The sequence below is a fragment of the Podarcis pityusensis genome (assembly GCF_964106645.2).
Source record: "Podarcis pityusensis genome assembly, chromosome: 4".
NCBI lineage: Eukaryota > Metazoa > Chordata > Lepidosauria > Squamata > Lacertidae > Podarcis > Podarcis pityusensis.
Window position 1 is genome coordinate 53,193,912 of NC_138027.1, and position 23,560 is coordinate 53,217,471.

General features: G+C 41.7%; 1 protein-coding gene across 3 annotated transcripts in view; it reads left to right on the forward strand.

Annotated features, from left to right (window-relative positions):
• Positions 1 to 23,219, forward strand: part of ITSN1 (intersectin 1) — a 93,026-nt gene extending 69,807 nt beyond the window's left edge. For all 3 annotated transcript variants that reach the window (XM_081004414.1, XM_081004412.1, XM_081004413.1), the window contains exons 29-39: positions 6,524 to 6,645; positions 7,266 to 7,372; positions 8,605 to 8,788; positions 10,578 to 10,676; positions 11,877 to 12,044; positions 13,499 to 13,711; positions 15,883 to 16,004; positions 16,780 to 16,862; positions 16,949 to 17,032; positions 18,208 to 18,381; positions 19,712 to 23,219. In XM_081004414.1, the coding sequence (XP_080860540.1) occupies positions 6,524 to 6,645; positions 7,266 to 7,372; positions 8,605 to 8,788; positions 10,578 to 10,676; positions 11,877 to 12,044; positions 13,499 to 13,711; positions 15,883 to 16,004; positions 16,780 to 16,862; positions 16,949 to 17,032; positions 18,208 to 18,381; positions 19,712 to 19,860 (1,505 nt within the window). In that variant the 3' untranslated portion in view covers positions 19,861 to 23,219. The remainder of the gene's footprint in view (positions 1 to 6,523; positions 6,646 to 7,265; positions 7,373 to 8,604; positions 8,789 to 10,577; positions 10,677 to 11,876; positions 12,045 to 13,498; positions 13,712 to 15,882; positions 16,005 to 16,779; positions 16,863 to 16,948; positions 17,033 to 18,207; positions 18,382 to 19,711) is intronic.
• Positions 23,220 to 23,560: the final 341 nt, after the last annotated feature.

Below are 23,560 nucleotides of genomic sequence, written 5' to 3' on the forward strand. Positions count from 1 at the left end.
ATTGGGCAGTTTTAACACCAATGGGGCCCTTTTGTATGTGCTCCTTTCTTTACTGCTTTACTCCTTTATTGGTTTGTTTTATTGTTTTTGTTCTGTTGCATGTTTTGTTAAAGCCAGTGATCAAAACAAACTGAACTGAATGGATAAACTAGTTACCCATGAAGTGCATGTGTTGAGAAGAGAAAAGTCAGAAAGTGTGCCTTGGGATAGGAACATAGTGTGATTTCAGTGGCTCTACTCTAGAGTATTACGAACACTGAACATTCGTCTCCCCTCCCCTATACATAAATATCTTCGCTGCCCATTTAACCTGAATATGAATGGCCCATGCATTCCTTACTTTCAATATAAAAAACTAATTTCTTCAGATCATGACTTTGAACTCCTCTTCAGTGTGTGTGTGAATTGAAAGATGCAAGAGATGCTTGATTTGTATTGCAGAAGACCTATTGTTTTGGACCTGGGTTTGTTTAATCACTTGGCTGCATCTCCAGAGTAGTGAAAATGAAAACGAGAACTGGTTTTCTGGGCCAAGATTAGGGAATTGCAGCTTTCTGTGTCAACAGGAGCAAGAAAGAAAGTAAATGCAGGGCAAATGATCAAAAGCTATTTGTAAGGATAGTTCTTTGGAACCCAATCTGTTCAGAGGCAATGTGCTTTTGAGTATCAGATGTGTGGTGCCACTGCACACACACCCTGATGGCGAGAGAGAATGTTTCTGTGGTTCTGTGAACCAAATAAAAGGGCTGACAGTGGTTCTATGACATTTTTAAGAAGAATCCGAATTTATGTGCAGTAATTTGTTGCTTAACTATTCTATCATGTTGACCAGAATGGCAGAGCAATCAATTTACAAGGTCCCGAGTTATAGTAACTTGCATACTTTACATCTGTGAGCTGACACCAATTGATCAATTGGTTTCATCCCACCACTGTCATTGGGTAATAACTCCATTAAAACCAAAGGCAGGTAGAGCTGGCCCCCTCAACTTCTAGCTTCACTCTAATGTTCATAAGAAACCACTCCAGGTCTTTGAAGTTTCATAAGTTGAGTCTCTCCCATTTCTAGAATCCCATCCCTTGTCTCTTCTGTAGCAAATCACCAAGTTTACTAAATTAATTGGATAAGTTAGTGCAAGACAGCCAGAAAAAGAGAATATTGTAGCATCCAGCAGCATTCTAAGAATATGGCCTTCCATTGAAATGGTACCGTAATTATGCTGGTCAAGTGTATTGAGCTCTAAGGTGCCACAAAGATTGTAAGGTATTTTGCATATTTGAAATACTATTAAAACAGTCTTCATACAGAACTTGTCATTCATTACAAAATGCCATATTAAAATTCTGACATAATCATATACATCAAGGGTAGCTAACCAATGACCTGTGGGCTGTATACAGTCAAGAGGTTTTGGGTGATCCACAGGGATCTCCAACAATTATGTGTCTTAATTTTTATTTATTTGTTGGTGATTTTCTCTCTCCCCTGCTCCTATATACACTTTTTCTGTGGTTAATTACTTTCATTGGGCTTCCCTGATTGTCCTTGGGTTATTTTCTCCACTTTTAAGTCAGCTGGGGCTTCTAAACTAATTGATTATTTCCTGTTGCTGCTTCTGTGTTATTAATAGTGCTACTTAGCAGACTTATTAGCAGACTGTTCACTAAAAAAAGGAAAAGGAAATACTGATAGAAGGGAACAGACTGACTTTGGATGGAAGACACAATACGTTATCTTATTAACCTTTATTTTATTCGGAAAAATATAATTGAATTTAAAAATTAAAAGAAAATACAAATTGAATGTGTTTGGGAAGGGATTAAACTGACTTTGCATGGAAAGAAAATGAAATATATGAACTTTCCACTCTTTTCTGCCTCCGCCACACCCATCTTACCATGCAGCCCTGCTTAGGGAAGTTTTTAATGACTGATGTTTTAATGTATTTTTAATCTTTTGTTTTAAGCCGCCCAGAGTGGCTGGGGAAACCCAGCCAGATGGGCGGGGTATTAAAAATTATTATTATCATTATCATCATTATAATAATAATATTATGCAGCTCTTGGAGGGTTGGTCATGGGCCAGTGCAGCCCTTGGCTAAAGAACATTAATCACCCCTGATATATATCATTAACCTCCCTTGGAGATAGTTCTTGTTCTGGAAAGAGATGCATTCCTAAATAGAGAAAAAGGAGGTGGCCGAGTGATTCGTGATTTTTCATTTGCAAATGACACAATGTTTCATTTTTGAAATGTGTTACTTATTTTCACAATAAAGTAGAGAAACCTGCTGCTGTTGGAACTGAGTTTTGCTTCTTAAATTATTTTCCTCACATCCCTAAGATTCTTACTGTAAGAGCTGTTGTGTTTTATCTTCAATTTGATTAAGAAGTGGCTATAACTTAGATGACACTTCCTCTAAGTAAGACAAGCATTTCACTGACATTTTATTTGATAAAATATCTTAACTGTATTTGATACTTCCATGTTGTTGACTGGCAACTGAAAGCAAAACAAGGAAATATCCATCTATCTATTTGCCTGTCTCATGTTCATATTGGTCTTCTAGTGAGATGCACCCTCCTCCACTATACAGGGCATTCATATACCAGAAGCCAAGCTGACACTGGAACAGCCGTCAGTAGAACATGAGATTCTTAATATCAGGGTCATGGGTTTGAGCCCCACACTGGGCAAAAGACTCCTGCATTGCAAGGGGTTGGAGTAGATGACCCTTGAGGTCCTTTCTAACTCTACAATCCTATGACACGCGACATGGATTCTTCATCACAGCAGGGAGTCAATTAGTGGAGCACAGCATTGTCTGTCCCTGTGTTGCTAATTGCATTCGTGCTTATTCTGAATTGCAACCAACCTTCAAGTAAATGTAATAGCTTCTGCCAACGTTATTCCGTTCCTTACTATTTTAGGCTGTAGATTCATTGGGAACAAGAATATAGCTATCTTACCTACGAAACTCATTAAGGAGTCATGTCCACTGATGGCACAGAATACATAATAATAATTTCCTATTGACGTATTTCTCGCTCCATAAGATGCACTTTTTTCCTCCTAAAAAATAAGGGGAAATGTCTGTGCATCTTACGGAGCGAATGTGTGGTCAATCGCTGGCTCCCTTTCTGGCTCCGCCCCCTTGCCCAGGCCTCCATTGTTGAAGACGGAGGCTGTTTCCCCAGCGACATGTGACTGGCTGATTAGATTATCTGTCTGGAAACTGTAGAAACGGCTCCCTTTCCTTTCCTAAAGATGCAGAACTGTGAGTTGAACCCCATAAAAACGGGATTTTGTCCCTTTGCAATGTAAGCTCAACAACTTTGAGCTGATCCTCAAAAAAAGGGGCTTTTCCCCTTTGCAAAAGAAGCTGCACAACTGTGAGCTGATCCCCCCCAAAACGGGGCTTTCCCCCTTTCCTCCTCTTAAAACTAGGTGCGTCTTATGCAGCGAAAAATAGGGTACCTGCTGTTGCAAAGGCTGGGAATGCTTAAAATCAAAGCCCAACCCAGGCATTCACAGTAGAGCAGCAACTGCTTCTGTGAGACATCAGTGAGCCTAGTTCCTGCTGTGTGAGAACCAGGTCTGTCTTTGCCCCTAAAATGTCAGCCTAGCAGTTCCCACCAACTTCCAGCAGTGGTGCAGGCTGGTGGGATAGCATGTCAACTGGAGACAGAAATACATCTGCTGCTGTTTGCCCTCCACATCATCACAGTATGCTGAGTGAGGGGACACAAGATAATAATATTTTTATACAGGGACCTACTCAAAGCTAGGCTGTGGTCAGACGTGTGATAGAGTGGCCACAATTATTATGTATTTAGGGCACCAAATCAGAGGTCCATACAATGGTACCTTGGAACTTGAACAGAATCTGTTCCGGAAGTCTATTCGATTTCCAAAATGTTCGGAAACCAAAATGTTCGGAAACCTGCAGCCAATCGGAAGCCGCGGAAGTTGCGTCAGACATTCGGGTTCCAAAGAACATTTGCGAACCGGAACACTCACTTCCGGGTTTGCGGCATTCAGGAGCCAAAACGTTTGACTCACAAGGTGTTCGGGATCCAAGTTACGACTGTATTACTAAAATCTGCTCCTGTCCACATGATTGCCATGATTATTAAGTATGAGTTAAGTATCTCTGAACTGTCTTGAAAAGCCCCCTACTGCTAACTTGTCCCTCATTATGCTGAAATACTATAGGTTGTCGTTATTATTTTTAAAAGAAAACACTGCTTTAAAAAATGATGAAAACTTCTAAAAAGTGATATTAATAATTAGTATAGTATATGATTAGGTCAATACTATGGAATTAGTATTGGTGTATTACCTGATGTAAGTACTTTTAGTTACTTAATGGCAGTACTCTTCAGTCATTGGGCTGCCGTTGTGTGGTGTAGTGGTTAAGAGCGGTGGACTCGTAATCTGGGGAACCGGGTTCGCGTCTCCGCTCCTCCACATGCAGCTGCTGGGTGACCTTGGGCCAGTCACACTTCTTTCAAGTCTCTCAGCCCCACTCACCTCACAGAGTGTTTGTTGTGGGGGAGGAAGGGAAAGGAGAATGTTAGCCGCTTTGAGACTCCTTCGGGTAGTGATAAAGCGGGATATCAAATCCAAACTCCTCCTCCTCTTCTTCTTCTTCTTCCTTACTGTCAAATCAAAAGGCAGGAGGCAGCATCAGAAAGGGGACGGCATGTGAAAAGATGCAAACCAAATCCCACTGAACAGAATGGGTTTATTGATGAAGAACTGAAATAGTAATAATACGATACATTTCAGCTAAAGTCTTCCTCCAGGATGAATCTGATACTGTGTTTCTTCAGAGAGAATAGTGCCCCCGTATTTGTTATTTGGCTCCATCTGCAATCAGCCCAAGCTGGCATGGCCAACAGCCAGGGATGATGATGAGAGATGTAGTTCAGTGTCTGGAGGACCACAGGCTTCCTACCCTGACCTTGTAGAGCTAATTTCACTGATACCCTGGCAACCAACTTGAGCAAAAAATACCCTACTTAAACTGCCTAAAATTAACAGTGTGTTATGGGGGCTGCAAACTGACGTGAGATTGTGACTTCTGTTCTGTGAAAGAAACAACTTGGATGAGCTACTTCTAAAAAATATTTTTGGCTAAAGTCAGCTACCTGCATATTGTTAGAGCTGGCTATCAAAGAAAGGCTACCTAAAGAAATCTTACTTTAAAAAAGAAGAGCATTGAATCGGAATGCCTCTGAGGAATATTTTGAATCAAAATACGTTTTATCATGATTTTTATGCTACAAGAACAAACCTCCTTATTCAGCAATCAGCATAAGCTTGAGACTTGCCTCTTATTGCTATGAGTACAGATTTTAATAATATATTACGCCTCTTCATCTTGCATATGGGGCTCCAAGGTGAACAATTGCTCAATATAATTTTTCCCTAGCTATAGGGCACCTCTCCATGAAAGATCTGCATTTGTGGGTTTGTCAAGCTTCAGATTTGGATCTTGGGAATATATGAAGCTGCCTTCTATTGAGTCCGATCACTGGATCATCTAGCTCATTTTTATCTACAGTGACTCTCCAGGGTGTCAAACAGGCCCTTTCCCAGGATTAGCTAGGGATGCCAGAGATTCAACTTGGGACCTTCAGCATGTAAAAAGTGTGCTCTACCACTGAGTTACTGCCTCTCCCCAAATGGTGTTGGCCATTTGTCTAGTTGTTAAAGTCTGTATACCAGAGTACGCTCTCAACTTTGGCATCTAAAAGCATGACACTCAGATCCTGGTGGAAATGAGTTGCTTGTCACATCAGAAAGAAGAGATCACCCTGAAGTCTTAATGTAAGCTTTTTTTTTTTTTTTTAATTTAGCAGTTTTCTAGATTGGGCTTCAGTTAAGCATTCTAGGTAGCATAAGATAAAGAATGATAAAATCTCAGTGTAAATTATAAAACTGAATTTAGATAAGCAAAACGGGGCACCTGTGTAAAAATTCAGTCCAAAATTTAATGAAAGTATTAAACAATCAATATCGCCAGTTCAAAGATGCTTTCCAAAGTGCTATCAACTGAAAACTGAATCCAGTGTACAATCTCTTCAGAGAATATTCCTTCCTAGGTGTATAAACATAGAGAGTTCTGTCTCAGTAACACAATGCAATGGAGGTGGTTCCAACCAATGCCTTATAATTTACCTTTTGCTTTGTCTGAAAGCTTAGTTTATCAGCTTTAAATAGGTCAGCACAATAGACCTAGTTCTGGCTGGCACTGTAAGTCGTTGTCACTTCAGGCACATGTTAAGCCTCAGCCTGCACTCTGAAGTGGTTGAATTCAAACACGGGTTTACCACCTCCAAGAAAATTATGCCTTGGGTGCAGTCTTAACACTCTTTTCAAACAAGCCAGACATCCCACACATTCCATTCTGTGCTATTTGTAGCACAGATAACTCAGCACCGTAACTTTCCTTTTATGAGGAATTGGGTTAGTGTTCCAAAGAGTGAATGCTGTTCCTTTCCTTGTGTTTTCCAGGGTGTGCTGATCTGCACCTCCTAGACATGTTGACACCTACCGAAAGGAAACGGCAGGGCTACATCCATGAACTCATAGTAACAGAAGAGAACTATGTGAATGACTTGCAGTTGGTAACAGAGGTGAGGCTGATTGTACACATTTTAACAACTTCTCCTGATGTGTTTTCTCACCCTGGCCTCATCGTAAAAGGGCTCAAACATGAAATTTTTGAAACCCAGAGCTCTGGAAACCTTTGCAGGATTGAATGGGAATTGTGCAACTTGAGAACTTTGGAAATCAAAACTGTGTGTCCCAGTTATCCCATGATCAATAGCTTCCCTGAAGGAGACTGCAAACAAATAGTAAAATAAAAGGCATTTTTTGTTCACTGTTTTTCTGAAGGCAGTATTTTTGGAAGGGACTAAAAAAATACAGGCTAAGATCTGACAGTTTATTGCAGTTTCCTATAGGAGAAGCCAGCATGTAGTCCTCTACCACCAACTATTCTAATAGGTGTGGGTATGATCCCACTGCAGTTAAGGCTATTGAACTCTTATTGCTTTGAATGGGAGAGTTAAGTATCTTCTGCTGAAACCAAAGGAATTAAAAGTGCTTATCTTTGACTGTATTTCACTCCATCAAATGATCAGAATGAGGCAGGAAGTGAGATCTGCAGAGCTTTAATTCAAACCAGTGGCTGCAGATGAATCACAGTGAGTAGGCTTATTGTGTGTTCTAAATTGTTCATTTGAATCTGCAGATCTTCCAGAAACCACTGATGGACTCCGAGCTGTTGACAGAAAAAGAGGTTGCTATGATTTTTGTAAATTGGAAAGAGCTGATTATGTGCAATATCAAACTACTGAAGTAAGTTGCTTTTGAAAACATTTTATTGCCAATTACATATTTGGATGCTTTCTCCTTCATTGCCCTCATTTTTCAGCAGCACTTGGAAAGAAAAAAAATATTGTAGGGATTGAAATAATGCATTTTTCTTAAGTCTGGTTTTTCCTTTCATGATGATGGCTGAATATGGTTTGTGCAAAGGGGGAGGGTATATAAATTTTTACATAGGTGGAACGTAGTTGCAAAATATGATGGTGCAGTAAAGAAGCAATGTGCGTTTACAAAATTTCCCACCAGATATAATTTTGAAGTCAAAGTCAAGTTTTTAATGGGCATGTTTCTAGTGAGACACATTACACTCTAGCAACTTATGAACATATGCAATTTATTTTCTCCTTTTTTAAGCAGTCTCTTCTTTTTGTACAGCTCTTGGGTTCATAAGTGATGGGAATCTTTAACAGGCCGTTTCCAAACAAGCAATGGGAGATCACTACTCACATAATCCTCTATAACCAGCTGGCTTTTAGGTGCTTAGGAAACACACTACACGAGGGACAGGTAGATGGGACAAGCCACATGTCAATCATCTGGTGTCAGGAGCTTGACAAGTGTGCTGTTGCACCCACCTACCAGAGTTAACCTGCTAGGCCAAAAAAGTTTCCTACCCCTGCTCTATATTAATGCATAAATGATGGCTAACCTGTTATGGTTTGATTGATCTGACTTCAATATCGCTTTATACTAATAAAAAACCTCAAAGCAATTTACAATAAGACAGCATTACCATAATAGATCTCTGCTGCTTTTATATGGAAACATAGTAAAGGTAAAGGGACCCCTGAGCATTAGGTACAGTCGTGACCGACTCTGGGGTTGCAGCGCTCATCTCACTTTATTGGCCGAGGGAACCGGCGTACAGCTTCCGGGTCATGTAGCCAGCATGACTAAGCTGCTTCTGGCGAACCAGAGCAGCGCATGGAAACACCGTTTACCTTCCCGCTGGAGCGGTACCTATTTATCTACTTGCACTTTGACGTGCTTTCGAACTGCTAGGTTGGCAGGAGCAGGGACCGAGCAACGGGAGCTCACCCCGTTACAGGGATTCAAACCGCCGACCTTCTGATCAGCAAATCCTAGGCTCTGTGGTTTAACCCACAGCGCCACCCGTGTCCCATAACATAACATAACACAGTGCAACTATATTAAACTGAACACGTATCAACATCTCTCCCCGTTTTCTCTTTTGCGTTCAGAGCGCTGCGTGTTCGTAAGAAAATGTCAGGAGAGAGGATGCCTGTCAAAATGATTGGCGATATCCTGACAGCACAGCTTCCACACATGCAGCCTTACATTCGATTCTGTAGCTGCCAGCTGAACGGAGCAGCCCTCATCCAGCAGAAGACAGACGAAGTCCCCGAGTTCAAGGACTTTGTTAAAGTAAGAAAATATCCACGTTGGTAATTTATTCAAAGAAACTCGTGCATCTACTTTCTGGGTTTAATTTATTTAAAAAGAGCCATATAGGAAATGTAACCAAAAGCAGCTTCACACATTTTAACTGATTTCTCTGCATTCGTCCTATACTAGTGACCAATTGACTGGAGATTAGCTGAAAGTGGCAGTGGAGATAGTCAATACACTGCCACCTAGGGTTGCCAACCAGGATCCTGATTCCGTCATGTTCCTCTATACCTGGGTAACGGTTTAGAGATCTGTCAACAAGCCTTTTGACATCTTTTCAAACTGAAGTCCTCTGTACAGTGTGGCAGGTTGCTTTTGAAAATCAGCAGAGTTTCAAAAACAGTTTGTGATTCGGCATGGCAGACTGCATATATATATATATATATATATATATATATATATATATATATCCCCCTTGAGTGCACAAAAGAGGCATGAAGAGTTCTGCTTGCTCAGGCCAAGGACCCATCTGTTCCCAAAATCCTGTTTCCAAAAGTGGCCAACCAAAGCCTTCTGGAAGGAGGATCCCAATAAAAAGCTGTTTGTATTGGCAACGTTGTGAAAAAATTCTGTACTCTTGCTATGAATAGACAATAGAGGTTCACGGCAAGCGAGTGAAGAAAATATATCTATTATATAATATTATATGCTCTCCCAGGGCACAGTGCCTATGTGCTGAAGGACATAACAGAGCCTTGGTTCTTCCCCCACCCCAGTGTGGATGTTAGACTTTTAGAAGTAATGACAGAACTGTATGAGTCTCTCATATTCTGCCTAGCACTTCCCTCCTCATGGTCACAGGATATTAGCTTTCTGTTCCCCCTAATGACCTGATGTGGTAGTGTGCCTATGCACATGCACCAGGGTAGTACAGAGAGCCCTTCTGCATGTGGGTATTGTGCCCATTCAGGAAAGAATTGTACGCAAGAATTGGAAATGGAAACTCTGTCTTTTTTACCCTTGCTTATGTGAATTGGTTGTAAATGCTCTTCGGCTTTGTATCCCCTTCTTTCCATTCTGGGAAAGGAGCATGAGGTTGGGGGGGGGGTCTTGCCTTGCCCATTGTACTTGTGGAATGATGGCGTTATTTTGAGAGTTCTGTTTTTAAAACCTAGTTGGCTTTCCCCCTCCCCGCCTTCTCTTTTGGCCATGCTGAAGCATGTGTGTTGACCGATAATTAGATACAGGAAGGTGTTAAATGCTGGATTTTCACTGCTCTACACATTATAGACAGTGTGATTCCTCCCAATACAACACATAACATAAATGGAATAACATGTTGTATACCAACACAGACCTGAAAACACTTGAACAGTTGTTTCCTTGAGGCATACGCTTAACTGTTTTACAGAATCTTAGAATACAACAAACAGCGAGTAATTGTGACCCAGGCCTCATTTTTAAACTATTCTGTCTCTGCCACCTAAGGGAAACAATGTTTGAGATCACATAATAAAAAGTCTACTTGGATAAAAAATGTTGACTTAAATGTGCCAATAAAAGAACCGCCTGCTTATTTCCAACCACAAAAGACCATTTATGGCCTGGAGAACAGACCTAGCCTTTGTCAACATTCTGAATGAAGAACACTTCACAACTGGTGAGCAACCACTGAAATTGCTTCCTGGCATGTCCTCACCACTCCAAGGAAGCCACATTTGTAGAGAATAAATGGAGACCACAGTGTGCTTTGGGCATTTTTATAAATACTTGTGTCTGACCTTCATAAACTAGCTGCCAACATTTTTTGCTCTCAATATTTCAGAGGTTAGCTATGGAGCCTCGCTGTAAAGGAATGCCATTGTCAAGTTTTCTGCTAAAGCCTATGCAACGAGTAACGCGATATCCTCTGATAATTAAAAATGTAAGTCCTTTTGCTAACGTGTGGAAATATGTTGCCAAAACTGCTATAGTTAAGAAGCCAGAATCAGAGTTTAAGTTTTTCTTGCATGGGATCCGTATTTCTATAGTCTATTAACTCATGTGGATGTGCAGTATGTCCGAATTCAAACCGGGGATGCAAAGGAACAATAGGGAGCACATTAAAAGTTAGTATTCTTTCAACTGGGTGCCTTGCACTACTTCTGGTGTCTTCTATAGGACAACAGAAAAAGACAGCAAAATGCTGATTTTTTGATGCAAAGGAAGATCCGGGAACACGCTTAGAGTGAGCTCCTGATTCTTCTTCTTCTTCTTCTTCTTCTTCTTCTTCTTCTTCTTCTTCTTCTTCTTCTTTTGGTCATGGCTTGAACTTTTCCTTACATGAAATCGGGCTCAGGACATGGTGGTCGGCCCAGAATGGCCCAGTAGGCCAACTGCTTGCTGGGCCTACTGACTGTGAGTCAGTAGATTAAGAATGACTCCCCTGAAGACCTCAGTGATTGGACAGGGATATAACCAATTAGGTGGCCCTTCGGGTATCTTGAACCCAAGTTGTTAAAGGCCTTATAAATTAATACAGGTACCTTTAACCTAGCCCTGTAGTGTATAGGCAGCTGGTGCAAGCTTTTGAGCATGGGAGTTATTTGCTGGCAATAGTCTTTTCTCATCAACAGTCTAGCTGCAGCGTTTTGCCCCACTTGGTGCAAAAGATAAATCCTTCCCCTTCTTAGTGCAAGTTGTTTTCTTTAGTTATGTGAATTGTTTGTAGCCTGGGGTAAGAGGACTGTTCTCTTCCTCATCCTTCTTCACCTCCAGCATGCAGTTTAATCAGAAGGATAGACCCTGACCTACAGGGCAAAAACTCCAGTGGGGACTGATCAGGCCCATTTTTCTTTAAATAAATGATTGTGTAAGAGAATGAAATGTTCCATTTTTATTAGATTAACACAGGGAAGATAAAAAAGGGATTGATTTGAAGAGAAGTAATCTTTATAGCGTTTTGGCAATCAAGAGGCAGTGATGTTTTTCTTTTCATTGATTTAGGGCAGGATTTATTTAATAACATTTACTTTGGGTGCTTAATGTTCTTTATATCTGTAAAGATATATTTAATTTTTCAGGTGCTTAAGAAGGAATAGATATGCAGTTTTATAAGAACCTGATCCAGTTTATTTGCCTGCAGATATTAGAAAATACTCCTGAAAATCACCCTGATCACAGCCACTTGAAACAGGCTTTGGAGAAAGCGGAAGAACTTTGTTCTCAGGTTAATGAAGGGGTGCGTGAGAAGGAGAACTCAGACAGGCTTGAATGGATCCAGGCTCACGTTCAGTGTGAAGGACTATCAGAGGTAAAGCTGAAATACGTAGAATCAGACTGTAGTTACTAATCTTCCAGAAAAGATGGCTTATGAAACAATGCTGATAAACTTCTCTAGCTAAAGAGATGCTGGTAAGTCTTCACAAATTCATCCTGCTCTTCATTTGGCATTTTTTCCTGCCAATTTTCTCTTTCCACTTATCTCTTGAACCCGTTACATCAGCCATCTGTCACTTAACGTTTCTGCAATGAAATGAAGACCACAGCTTTTATTCAGTTCATAATTTCCCTCCCCTCTCCCAAATAAAGTATGTTGCAAAATCTAGCTTTGATTCAGAAAAGTTAAGCAAGTTCTGTATACACGGAGCAATGGATCCAAACTACAAGAAAGAAGATTCCACCTAAACATTAGGAAGAACTTCCTGACAGTAAGAGCTGTTCAACAGTGGAATTTGCTGCCAAGGAGTGTGGTGGAGTCTCCTTCTTTGGAGGTCTTTAAGCAGAGGCTTGACAACCATATGTCAGGAGTGCTCTGATGGTGTTTCCTGCTTGGCAGGGGGTTGGACTCGATGGCCCTTGTGGTCTCTTCCAACTCTATGATTCTATGATTTTACGAAGGATGCAAAGTGGAATTGCTAGCCATATCACTCTAGGGTAATTGAGAAATTTCTGGAATGTATAAAGTAGGCATTCCAGACAAATAACCACTTGAAATTGTTGTGCATTTGTTTTTTACTTACTTACTAAGGCCCATCAATGTGCCTTGTGGTTTTAGCATTTTGTGGTATAAAAGCAAGACAACTCCCTGCCCCCAAAGAGTGTACAGATTACAATTCAGCGCAGTGGAGGGAAATGGTCAGCTAAACTAGGTGAATTCATTTTAAATCTTTGACACCAATCGTTAATAACGCACCTACCATGTTTGCACATCAGGTTAAGGTACAGTGCACAGGCCAGAACAAGCCACTGCCATCTCATGTTCCCCCTTTTTCACTGCACATGTGTGTGGAAAGGAGATGGGGAGAACATGAGCCCAATGATCATGGCCTCTCATTCCTACTTGTGGACATCACACTAAACTATGGTTTAGTTTGATCTGCTAATGCAGCCATTAATTAGGTCTACACATTCCTCCTACTTCCTATACAAATGTGTAGCACCAGTGAAGAAAATCAGGCATCAGTCAGAATCCTTCTCCTCTCATCATAAGTAAACCCACCCTTGTTGAAGGGTACAAGGGCAAAGGGATAATTCTAGGAATAACAGAAGTGTCCCTGCCATTCCATCAAGTGCTGGCACTTTACTGCTGAGAGTCAAGCACTAAGCCATCATTATGCCTGCAAATGAGCTGAAGCTGTTGTCAGATTTCTGCAGATTCTGTCAGTTTTCTGCAGCTGTATCCAACGGTATCAGAACAAGTATATTTTTATTCATCTCACTTGTTGTGGTTTCCCCCCCTCCCCCCTCCCTTTCTGTTCCCATCAGCAACTTGTTTTTAACTCTGTTACAAACTGCTTGGGGCCACGCAAATTTCTACACAGTGGGAAACTCTACAAGGCCAAGAGCAACAAGGAGCTGTATGGCTTTCTGTTCAACGACTTCCTGCTGCTGACACAGATAATAAAACCTCTCGGCTCGTCTGGCACAGATAAGGTCTTCAGCCCCAAGTCTAACCTGCAGTATAAAATGTACAAAACGGTAAGAAATTATTTTAAATGGAAATTCAGAAATATTGATAACCTCCAATTACTTTTTCACGTGAAAAAGGTGTTTAGGCAACACAAGAAATTTCTTTGTTGTTGTTTAGTCGTTTAGTCGTGTCCGACTCTTCGTGACCCCATGGACCAGAGCACGCCAGGCACTCCTGTCTTCCACTGCCTCCCGCAGTTTGGTCAAACTCATGTTGGTAGCTTCGAGAACACTGTCCAACCATCTCGTCCTCTGTTGTCTCCTTCTCCTTGTGCCCTCCATCTTTCCCAACATCAGGGTCTTTTCCAGGGAGTCTTCTCTTCTCATGAGGTGGCCAAAGTATTGGAGCCTCAGCTTCAGGATCTGTCCTTCCAGTGAGCACTCAGGGCTGATTTCCTTCAGAATGGATAGGTTTGATCTTCTTGCAGTCCATGGGACTCTCAAGAGTCTCCTCCAGCACCATAATTCAAAAGCATCGATTCTTCGGCAATCAGCCTTCTTTATGGTCCAGCTCTCACTTCCATACATCACTACTGGGAACACCATAGCTTTAATTATACGGACATTTGTTGGCAAGGAAATTTCTTATTTGGATATATTTTCTGTATAGGAAAACCACATGGACACCACGAATGTGTCTGCTTTGCAATATGAGGTGAGATCTTTCCAGGCATATTTACCAGGTGCAGGGAACCTTTGGCCCTCCAGATGCTGTTGAACTACAGCTCCCCTCACCCCCCCCCCGGTCATTAGCAATGCTTGCTGGGGCTGATGGCAGTTGTAATTCAGCAACATCTGGAGGGTCAAAAGTTCCCCATACCTGATGTATACTAACAGTGAACTCACCTGATGATTGCCAACAGGACTGTAGTCAAACAGGGCTCCTGAGGTGTCAGCACAAGCAAGGAAACAGCAAGACCTGCAAACATACGAAAACCTTGGAGGTGGCAACTATGGCAGAATCCCTCAAAAGAACCTAGTGAGGATGGAACAAAGAGACACAATGATGAACTGGGAGGGGGGCAGGAAGGGAGAATGGAATAATAGCTTCCTAGCTGACTGCAACATTGTATAGGAGCACTCCACTCAACAAGTTTTGATGCACCTTAAATATAGCCCTTTTTTAAGGTGCACACATAAGTACACAATGATGATGTAAAGATGTGAAGTGAGAATGCAACAAATCGGTTTCAGAAGACATGCCCACCATGTAATTGGCTGCATGTAATAACCCTGGTTAAGTTACCATGTAATATGTGAGCTAGCCCCCTCTTTTTACCATGCCAGTGAATAAAGAAAAGCATAGGTTGCTACTTGCTGTGAGTGGGAGTAAAGCTAACATTTAATGCATTATTGACACATTCCTTCAAGGAAAAACACCGCAACATTTCTAGCTGTAGAGTCCCCACCCTGCTCTATCATCATTACGCTAAAGTGTTGTGTGGATATTGGCCCAGGCCAAAGCTTTATCTGGATTGAAGCCCAGGCTAGAAACTCACAAATATTTTCATTTGTAACTAAGGTTCAGGCAGATAACCCCAATATGTATCTTAATTCAAAAGAAAAGCTATACTGTGTTAAGGGTCCAGGTTTCTGTTAACTAGCCATAGATGGTTGAAAAACACCTCTTTCTTGTTTACTTCTGTTGAGTTTTGGATTTGCTTTTGGGATACCATTTCCCTGGTGCAGATGTTTACCCTCTTTCTTTATGGTAAAGTCTGTGAATGCTAAAAATCACATAGAAATTGAACCATGCTAGTAGACAACAGTGGGATCTGCAACAAAATGTTGCACTGTAGAGTTTTTGTAATTGTTTTGTTTTCTCTCTATATATATTTATTTCAGTATATTATTGAACTATGTGCTTTCAATAAGAATATTTTTAAAATGTATCTTAACAATTGCAACAGCTAAAAAGCTTCCTACTCTCCCTTAAAAATTGGTTTCTGAAAAATGGTCCTGGGTGGGATGGAGACCAGAAATGAATTTTTGTGTGAAAGGATGTGTGATCTTTGTTCTGGTACTGATCACAAATTCCTGGGCTGAGCATGTGCTCAGAGGCACTCCTAGTTCTTAAGGGTATGTCTGCCCAGCTGTCCCGAGCACAGCATGCTAGTCATTTTTTTTGCTGAACTTGACTCCTGTTATAGAGCATTCATTTTTTAATTTTTTTTTTGCAGCCCATATTTCTAAACGAGGTCTTGGTTAAACTACCCACGGATCCTTCTGGCGACGAGCCCATCTTTCATATCTCTCACATTGATCGGGTCTACACACTCCGTGCAGAAAGCATAAATGAAAGGTAAAAAAATATCTCTGTATTGGCACTGAACATAATGGGAATATGTAAGAGCTCTTACACACACACACACACACACACACACACACACACACACACAGTGTTTCATAATGAGATTTCTCCCGTTTCTGATGTTGCCATCTTTTTTACTTGCACTTTCCCTGATTTGTTTATCCTCCCCTAGCAACCATGGACTGCCTGCTTTGAGTCTTAGAGAAATTTTAACTGGGAAAACAGTGCAGGGAAAAAGGTTAAACCTCCTCTGTACCAGCACTACTATCCCAAACTGAATTGGGGTCCCCGTGGCCAATATTACCTTGAAAACATGCAACAATGGCAGGGAAGGTCCTATTCACAGATCTCTCACATCAAATCCAGATTTTTCCTGAGAACTAAACATGCAGTCGTACCTTGGTTTTCAAACAGGTTAGTTCTCAAATGTTTTGGTTCCTGAACACCGCAAACCCGGGAGTGACAGCTCTGGTTTGTGAACTATTGTTGGAAGCCGAATGTCCAATGTGGGTTCCGCAGCTTCCGATTGGCTGCAGGAACTTCCTGCAGCCAATCAGAAGCTGCGCTTTGGTTTCCGAACGTTTTGGAAGTTGAACAGACTTCCGGAACGGATTCTGTTCGACTTCCAAGGTATGACTGTAATGCAAAGAAGTTAATGTCTTTATCTAGATCTTCTTCCTACCTGCATGCAGTCAGCTTTGCTCACTTGCACGTACTTCATAATGATACGTAATTTCCTTTTCACCTTCTCTTTCTCTCTCTCAAGGACGGCCTGGGTTCAGAAAATCAAAGCCGCTTCTGAACTTTACATAGAAACAGAGAAGAAGAAGAGGGAAAAGGCCTATTTAGGTACCGCAATGGGGGTACAGTATTTAGACGTTTTCCCCAAAATTTCAAGAGAGTATTTTAATGACTCTTGCCTGTTCTTGCCACAGTCCGATCCCAAAGGGCAACCGGTATTGGAAGGTTAATGGTGAACATTGTTGAAGGTATTGAACTGAAGCCCTGCAGATCCCATGGTAAGAACTTCATTTCTCTCTATATGTGTGTATATAAGAGTGTGTGTGGTGTGTAAAATGTGACAAAAAGAAGGGAAACGTCTTGGGTGCTTTGATCATTTAATGTAAAATAGGTTGTCGGGGGGGAATGTAAGTTTTGTAAAATGGTGTTTTGTTGCACTCTATATAGACTGATGGGACGCGGTGGCGCTGTGGGTTGAACCACAGAGCCTAGCTCTTGCCGATCAGAAGGTCGGCGGTTTGAATCCCCGCGACGGGGTGAGCTCCCGTTGTTCGGTCCCAGCTCCTGCCAACCTAGCAGTTCGAAAGCACGTCAAAGTGCAAGTAGATAAATAGGTATCGCTCCAACGGGAAGGTAAACAGCGTTTCCTTGCGCTGCTGCTCTGGTTCGCCAGAAGCAGCTTAGTCATGCTGGCCACATGACCCAGAAGCTGTATGCCGGCTCCCTCGGCCAGTAAAGCGAGATGAGCACCGCAACCCCAGAGTCAGTCACGGGTCAGGGGTCCCTTTACCTTTATATAGACTGATATAGCCAGCAAATTTTTAAATAGTGTTAGTGATTTGCACATGGTGAAAGCCTCCCAACAGTCAAACAGAAGGATTACCAACCACTACACACCCCCACACCCCGGAGAAATGTCTACTCAAATTTGTGACCCATGGTATTCATGGCCCTATTTATTGGCCAACACCATGAGGCAAGGTGAGCCAACCTCCTCAGGTGGCAGGATCCACAGGGGCAGATCTTGCACCCAATGAATGCATCATTCGCTGTTGCTGCTGCTGTTCTCCCTCCTTGTTTCCAGTGTAGAACTTCACTCCCCCCTTGTTCCTGGTGTAGGTCTTCCATCACCCCTTCTTCCTTGGCGAGCTGGTGGGGTGCCATTTTGTGGTTCCTTTCTGGTGCCAAAATGTCTTGGGCAAGCCCTGGCTGGGTCAAATTTGATGTAGAAAGCAATCTTGTATACCTGATGCCAGATTCAGTTTTGGCGCACTCACCCACAGGCAGCACAGGCTGCCCGATGCATTTGATTATTTTCCTTGCTAAATCAAATGGTGGAGGTACAAAAAGCCTTTTCCAATTCTCTTATGTCAAAACCACAGAAGCAAGTTACCAAATTTGTGTGTGCAAATGTTTGATCACGGCTGTGCATCTACTTGCCTTCTGCTTTCAGGAAAGAGTAACCCGTATTGTGAAGTGACCATGGGCTCTCAGTGTCATATTACCAAGACTATACAGGACACACTGAACCCTAAGTGGAATTCTAATTGCCAGTTCTTTATCAAAGATTTGGAACAGGATGTGCTTTGCATAACAGTGTTTGAGCGGGATCAGTTCTCACCAGATGGTAAGTGACACTCTTACTTCTGAGCTTGGTCTTTTGGTTATGTACACGTCTATGAGAGTGTACGACAACTTAAGGTAGCTCATTTTTGCTGTCCCTCTGCTGAGGTCCATGTGTGTGGGCTGAGGCTCCACCTTGGTCTCTAGGCAGGAGTGAAAAAAACTCCTACTTACAGTACATGATTGGGAACGAAGGTAGCGCTGTGGGTTAAACCACAGAGCCTAGGGCTTGCCGATCAGAAGGTCGGCGGTTCGAATCCCCGCAACGGGGTGAGTTCCCGTTGCTCAGTCCCTGCTCCTGCCAACCTAGCAGTTCGAAAGCACGTCAAAGTGCAAGTAGATAAATAGGTACTGCTCTGGCGGGAAGGTAAACAGCATTTCCGTGCGCTGCTCTGGTTCGCCAGAAGCGGCTTAGTCATGCTGGCCACATGACCTGGACGCTACACGCCGGCTCCCTTGGCCAATAAAGCGAGATGAGCGCTGCAACCCCAGAGTCGGTCACGACTGGACCTAAAGGTCAGGGGTCCCTTTACCTTTTTACAGTACAGTGGTACCTCGGGTTAAGTACTTAATTCATTCCGGAGGTCCGTTCTTAACAGTGGCGTAGTGTGGGTTGTCAGCACCCGGGGCAAGGCAAGTAATTTGCGCCCCCTAACCCGTGGATTTTAGTAGGGGCAGAGAGCTGCAAGTGCGAGCACCCCCCCCAGATGTTGCGCCCGGTGCAGCCGGGCCCCCCTGCACCCCCCATGCTACGCCACTGGTTCTTAACCTGAAACGGTTCTTAACCTGAAGCAGCATTTTAGCTAATGGGGCCTCTTGCTGCTGCTGCGTCGCCGGAGCACGATTTCTGTTCTTATCCTGAAGCAAAGTTCTTAACCTGAAGCACTATTTCTGGGTTAGCAGAGTCTGTAACCTGAAGTGTATGTAACCTGAGGTACCACTGTACATGATTGGTTCCTGCTCAGTTTTTTGCTCTGGCCTGCACGTAGCAGAGGAACTCCCCATCTCCTGTTTCCATCCCTTTTCCTTTCAATATTCATTTTCCTGTTCCTATTGCCTCTATCCTCACTGACTGCTTTAATTAATTGTTTAGTTTGAAGGTTTTGCTACAGGTTTATGTCCCTGCCCCTTCTTCTCTAGCACTAGAACACCAGTGAAATGAAACTGAAAATCTCCATTGAGAGATTATAAAACTGCTGCATGCGTAGCAAGATTTTCTGCTGCTGTTTTTGGTTTGCTCATGCTGTTTCTGAATTAACATCTTGCCAGAGGTGGGTCTTCATGGGAGCAGGGAATATGTAATTTCTAACCATTATGTATGTTTTCCGTTTCAGACTTTTTAGGCCGAACAGAAATCCGAGTAGCAGACATTAAGAAGGACCAGGGCTCAAAGGGACCAGTGACAAAGTGTCTTCTCTTGCATGAAGTTCCAACAGGAGAGATAGTTGTCCGACTGGATCTACAGCTGTTCGATGAACCTTAAAAAAGGAAGACACTTCTTCTAACCTGAAAACACTGCAATAGGCGCCCACAAAATCTGTCTAGGAATCCTCAGACCTTTTATATGAAACAAAATACTTATCAATGCCACACAACTCTTTGCAGCTGGATAATCCTTGCAGAAAATTGAAATCCAAGTTTGTGAGGAAAATGTAACTTTTGGGAATTTTTTTGTTTGTTTTTGTTTGTTTTATTTTCTGTGGAACTTCTGCTGTAGCTTTCAGGATTTCTAGAAAAACAGAGCTGTAGCCTGGGCTAAAACACTGCACATTTTCTGGGTACTGCAGCATGTGGTGTCAACAAGAGAGGGTGGCACTGACATGTCTTTGCAGACTTTCTGTAAATTACCCCTAGAAATGTTGTGCCTATTGCCCCACAGAGTGGTATATAAACATAATGTGAATATATTTATATAGAAAATACCTATGACATTAATGAATTCTTGCCATGTAAGATATTTGGGTTTCTTTTAAGAAATTTATGGTGATCTTTGAATCTGTTTTTGAAAAATAAAAGGGGTGGGGGTGGGGGAGAAGAAGAAAAGACTATTCCAAGTTGAAGTTTAAATGACAGTCGCCCATAATCTGGAAGGCTCAATGAGTGGAAGGTTGGTTTTTCCAAGTATTTATTAGGAAGCAGCAAATATTAGGTGGATTCCCGGTCTAGGGACCAGTAATTCAAAGCGTACCCCGTTTAGGAAGAATATAAATGGGACCTGATCCCTGCTGCTTCCCATTGGGGTGTCTTTCACCCAAATGGAGTACTGTGTATCCACACATCAATGCTTTTTGTGGTTACATTTCAGTGGGTTTGTAAATAATTGTAGACCAAGGTTTGGCGGAGTCGTTCTGTGTGTTCTACTGTACCATTTAAACATTATTAAACTGCTGCTAAATTGCGCAAAGGCAGTTACAAGAAAACAGCTGCTCTAGCTCAGGAAAGCTGAGGCTAACAGCAGTCAGATGGGACTTAATTTATGAATAGTACTGTGCCTAAATAAATTTGACACCATGGTTTTGAAATCAGGGTGGTAGCATACTGTAGCTCAACGAAGTGTTAACTGCAAAAGTGGTTCACTAAAAAAATTTCAGTTTCAGCATTGGGTGTCACAAGTTTTTGCAAAGGGATTTATTGCTATGTTGCAGATGTAAGGATTCACTCTCAGTGTGACCCACATAGGACAACCTTGATTCAGCAAAGCGCTTCGAAGGCATTCAAACAAGAGAAGTATGTTCTTGAGAACTTTGCTGAACTAGGGACAATGTTAGTGGTGGAATTTTGAGAGTGGGTTCATTTCAGCACCAGGCACATTCATTCTTTGTGTTTCCAGTTCTTCAGTTTGTTACCCAAGGATCATGCAGAAATGGGTATTTTTGTAAGGACTTTAAGAATGGGAGGTGTTGACTGTTCTGTTAGCATGTCAATGTTCTTGTGAAACGTGTTGGCTTTACTGTTCTTTGCATGTTGTTTTTGGTATCAGTTTCCATGTTTCCTGTGGAGATGGTGTTCTCTAGCACAGCAAAATTTTATGATTTCCATTAGGAAATTAGGATAGCTTTATACTTGATAGGTAGCTAAGGTCTGGTGATAAGTGTAAACTGTGCTTGAAAGTGTCTGTGTACTATTATTTCCAAGGAGACCACTGTATTATTTTCAGCAATTATTTTTTAAAAAATCCTGTATGTTGGAGGGACGAAAAAGTTTACATTTCATACTTTTAAGAATCGCTTTATTATTTATTTATTGAAGATAGTGTAGAATTTTGTATCAGAAATGGCATACTTATGTATTTTTTGGAACAGAGAAACACACTTTAGTTAGAAACTTTCAAATGACCAAGTTTTAGAGGAAGTTTAACTTAACAGGCATGCAATTGTTTACCACTGACTGGTTGAAAACACAATTTTAAAAAAAAAACTTTTAAGTTTCTATTTTTCAATGTTGGTACAAAAATGTTTCAATTAAAAGTATGTAAATAGAACCAAACCCATGATTTCCTTTTTCCATATCAAAACATTTTATGAAATATAATGTATATGAAAATAACACATTGTTGTGGTAGAGGAAAAAAGGTACAAATCCTTTAGTGGCAGAAAAATATTAAATGTCATCGTTCTAACCTTCTTTGGCTGGGCTAATTTTACTCAGAGTTGTAATGAAGATGAGTGTTACTGTATTTTTATAGATACAAAAATAATCATAATGTGGGAAGAATCCTATCATTAAGACTGTGAAAAAAGGCGGGACCATACTCCCTGAGGTGAACATGAATTATCTGTCTTTGGAGAAGCTGGGGGACTCGAAGAGGAAGAAAGGGATTGCCTATATAACAACCCTGATAGTATATTCTAGGGGTGGGGAATTTGTGGCCTTCCAGATGTTGTTGGACTAGAACTCCCAACAGCCCCAGCCAGCATGGCAAATGGTCAGATAAGATAGGACTTGTAGTCCAACACCACCCAGAGGACCGTAGATTCTTCACCCCTGAGATAATTGCTTTGCCAAGCTCCTTTCTAAATCTCTCTTGCCATTTTTTAACTCCAAAAATAAATATTAATTCCAGGTTTAAAAGGAAAACAAAAGCCTTAGGGAATTAAGCACTTAAGAGTAATAGACGTACGGAAAAATTTTCTGACAGTAAGAGCTGTTAAACCGTGGAAGAGTCTCCCTCGGGAGGTGGTGAACTCTCCTTCCTTGGAGGTTTTTAAGCAGAGATTGGATGGCCATCTGTCATGGATGCTTTAGCTGAGATTCCTGCATTGCAGGGGGTTGGACTAGATGACCCTTCCAGCTCTAAGATTCTGCGACCTTGGAAAGACAAATCGTAGGTCCAGTCTTGACCACAGCACCATTCTGTGTAATATTCTGCAGAACTCTTAACTTCAGCCTATTAACAGTAATTCCAGTCACTCTACACAGATCTCAGCACCCTCAAAAAATTACGTTCCACAAACACAGGTCCTTATCAGTCTGCATAAATAAGGTTCCATTATAAAATCATAGAACTGTAGAGCTGGAAGGGACCCAAGGGTCATCTAGTCCAACCCCCTGCAATGAAGGAATCTCAACTAAAGCATCCATGGCAGATGACCATCCAACCTCTGCTTAAAAACCTCCAAGGAAGGAGAATCCACAACCTTTTTGAGGGAGTCCATTCTACTGTCAAACAGAAAGTTCCTCCTTATGTTTAGTTGAAAGATCTTCTCGCAACTTGAAAACATTGGTGCGGGTCCTACCCTCTGGAGTAGGTTAAAATAAGCTTGCTGTATCTTTCATGTGACAGTCCTTGATATATTTGAAGATGGCTATCATATCTCCTCTCAGTCTCCTCTTTTCCAGGCTGAACATACCCAACTCCTTTAACCGTTTCTCATAAGTCTTGGTTTCCATACCCTTGATCATTTTGGTTGCCCTCCTCTGCACACATTCCAGCTTATCAATATCCTTCTTAAATTGTGGCACTCAGGACTTGACACAGGACTCCAGGTGTGGTCTGACCGAGGCAAAATAAAATGGTACTATTAACTTCCATTCATCTGGACACTAGCCTTCCAATAGGAGGTTATGCCATGTCAATATCGTTAAGTTGTGTAATCTGCCTGCAAATTATTACCCCTGGCACTGCATTTACATTTGAACAGCTGAATGGCCAGCAACAGAGTCCATTTAGTGCTTTAACATTA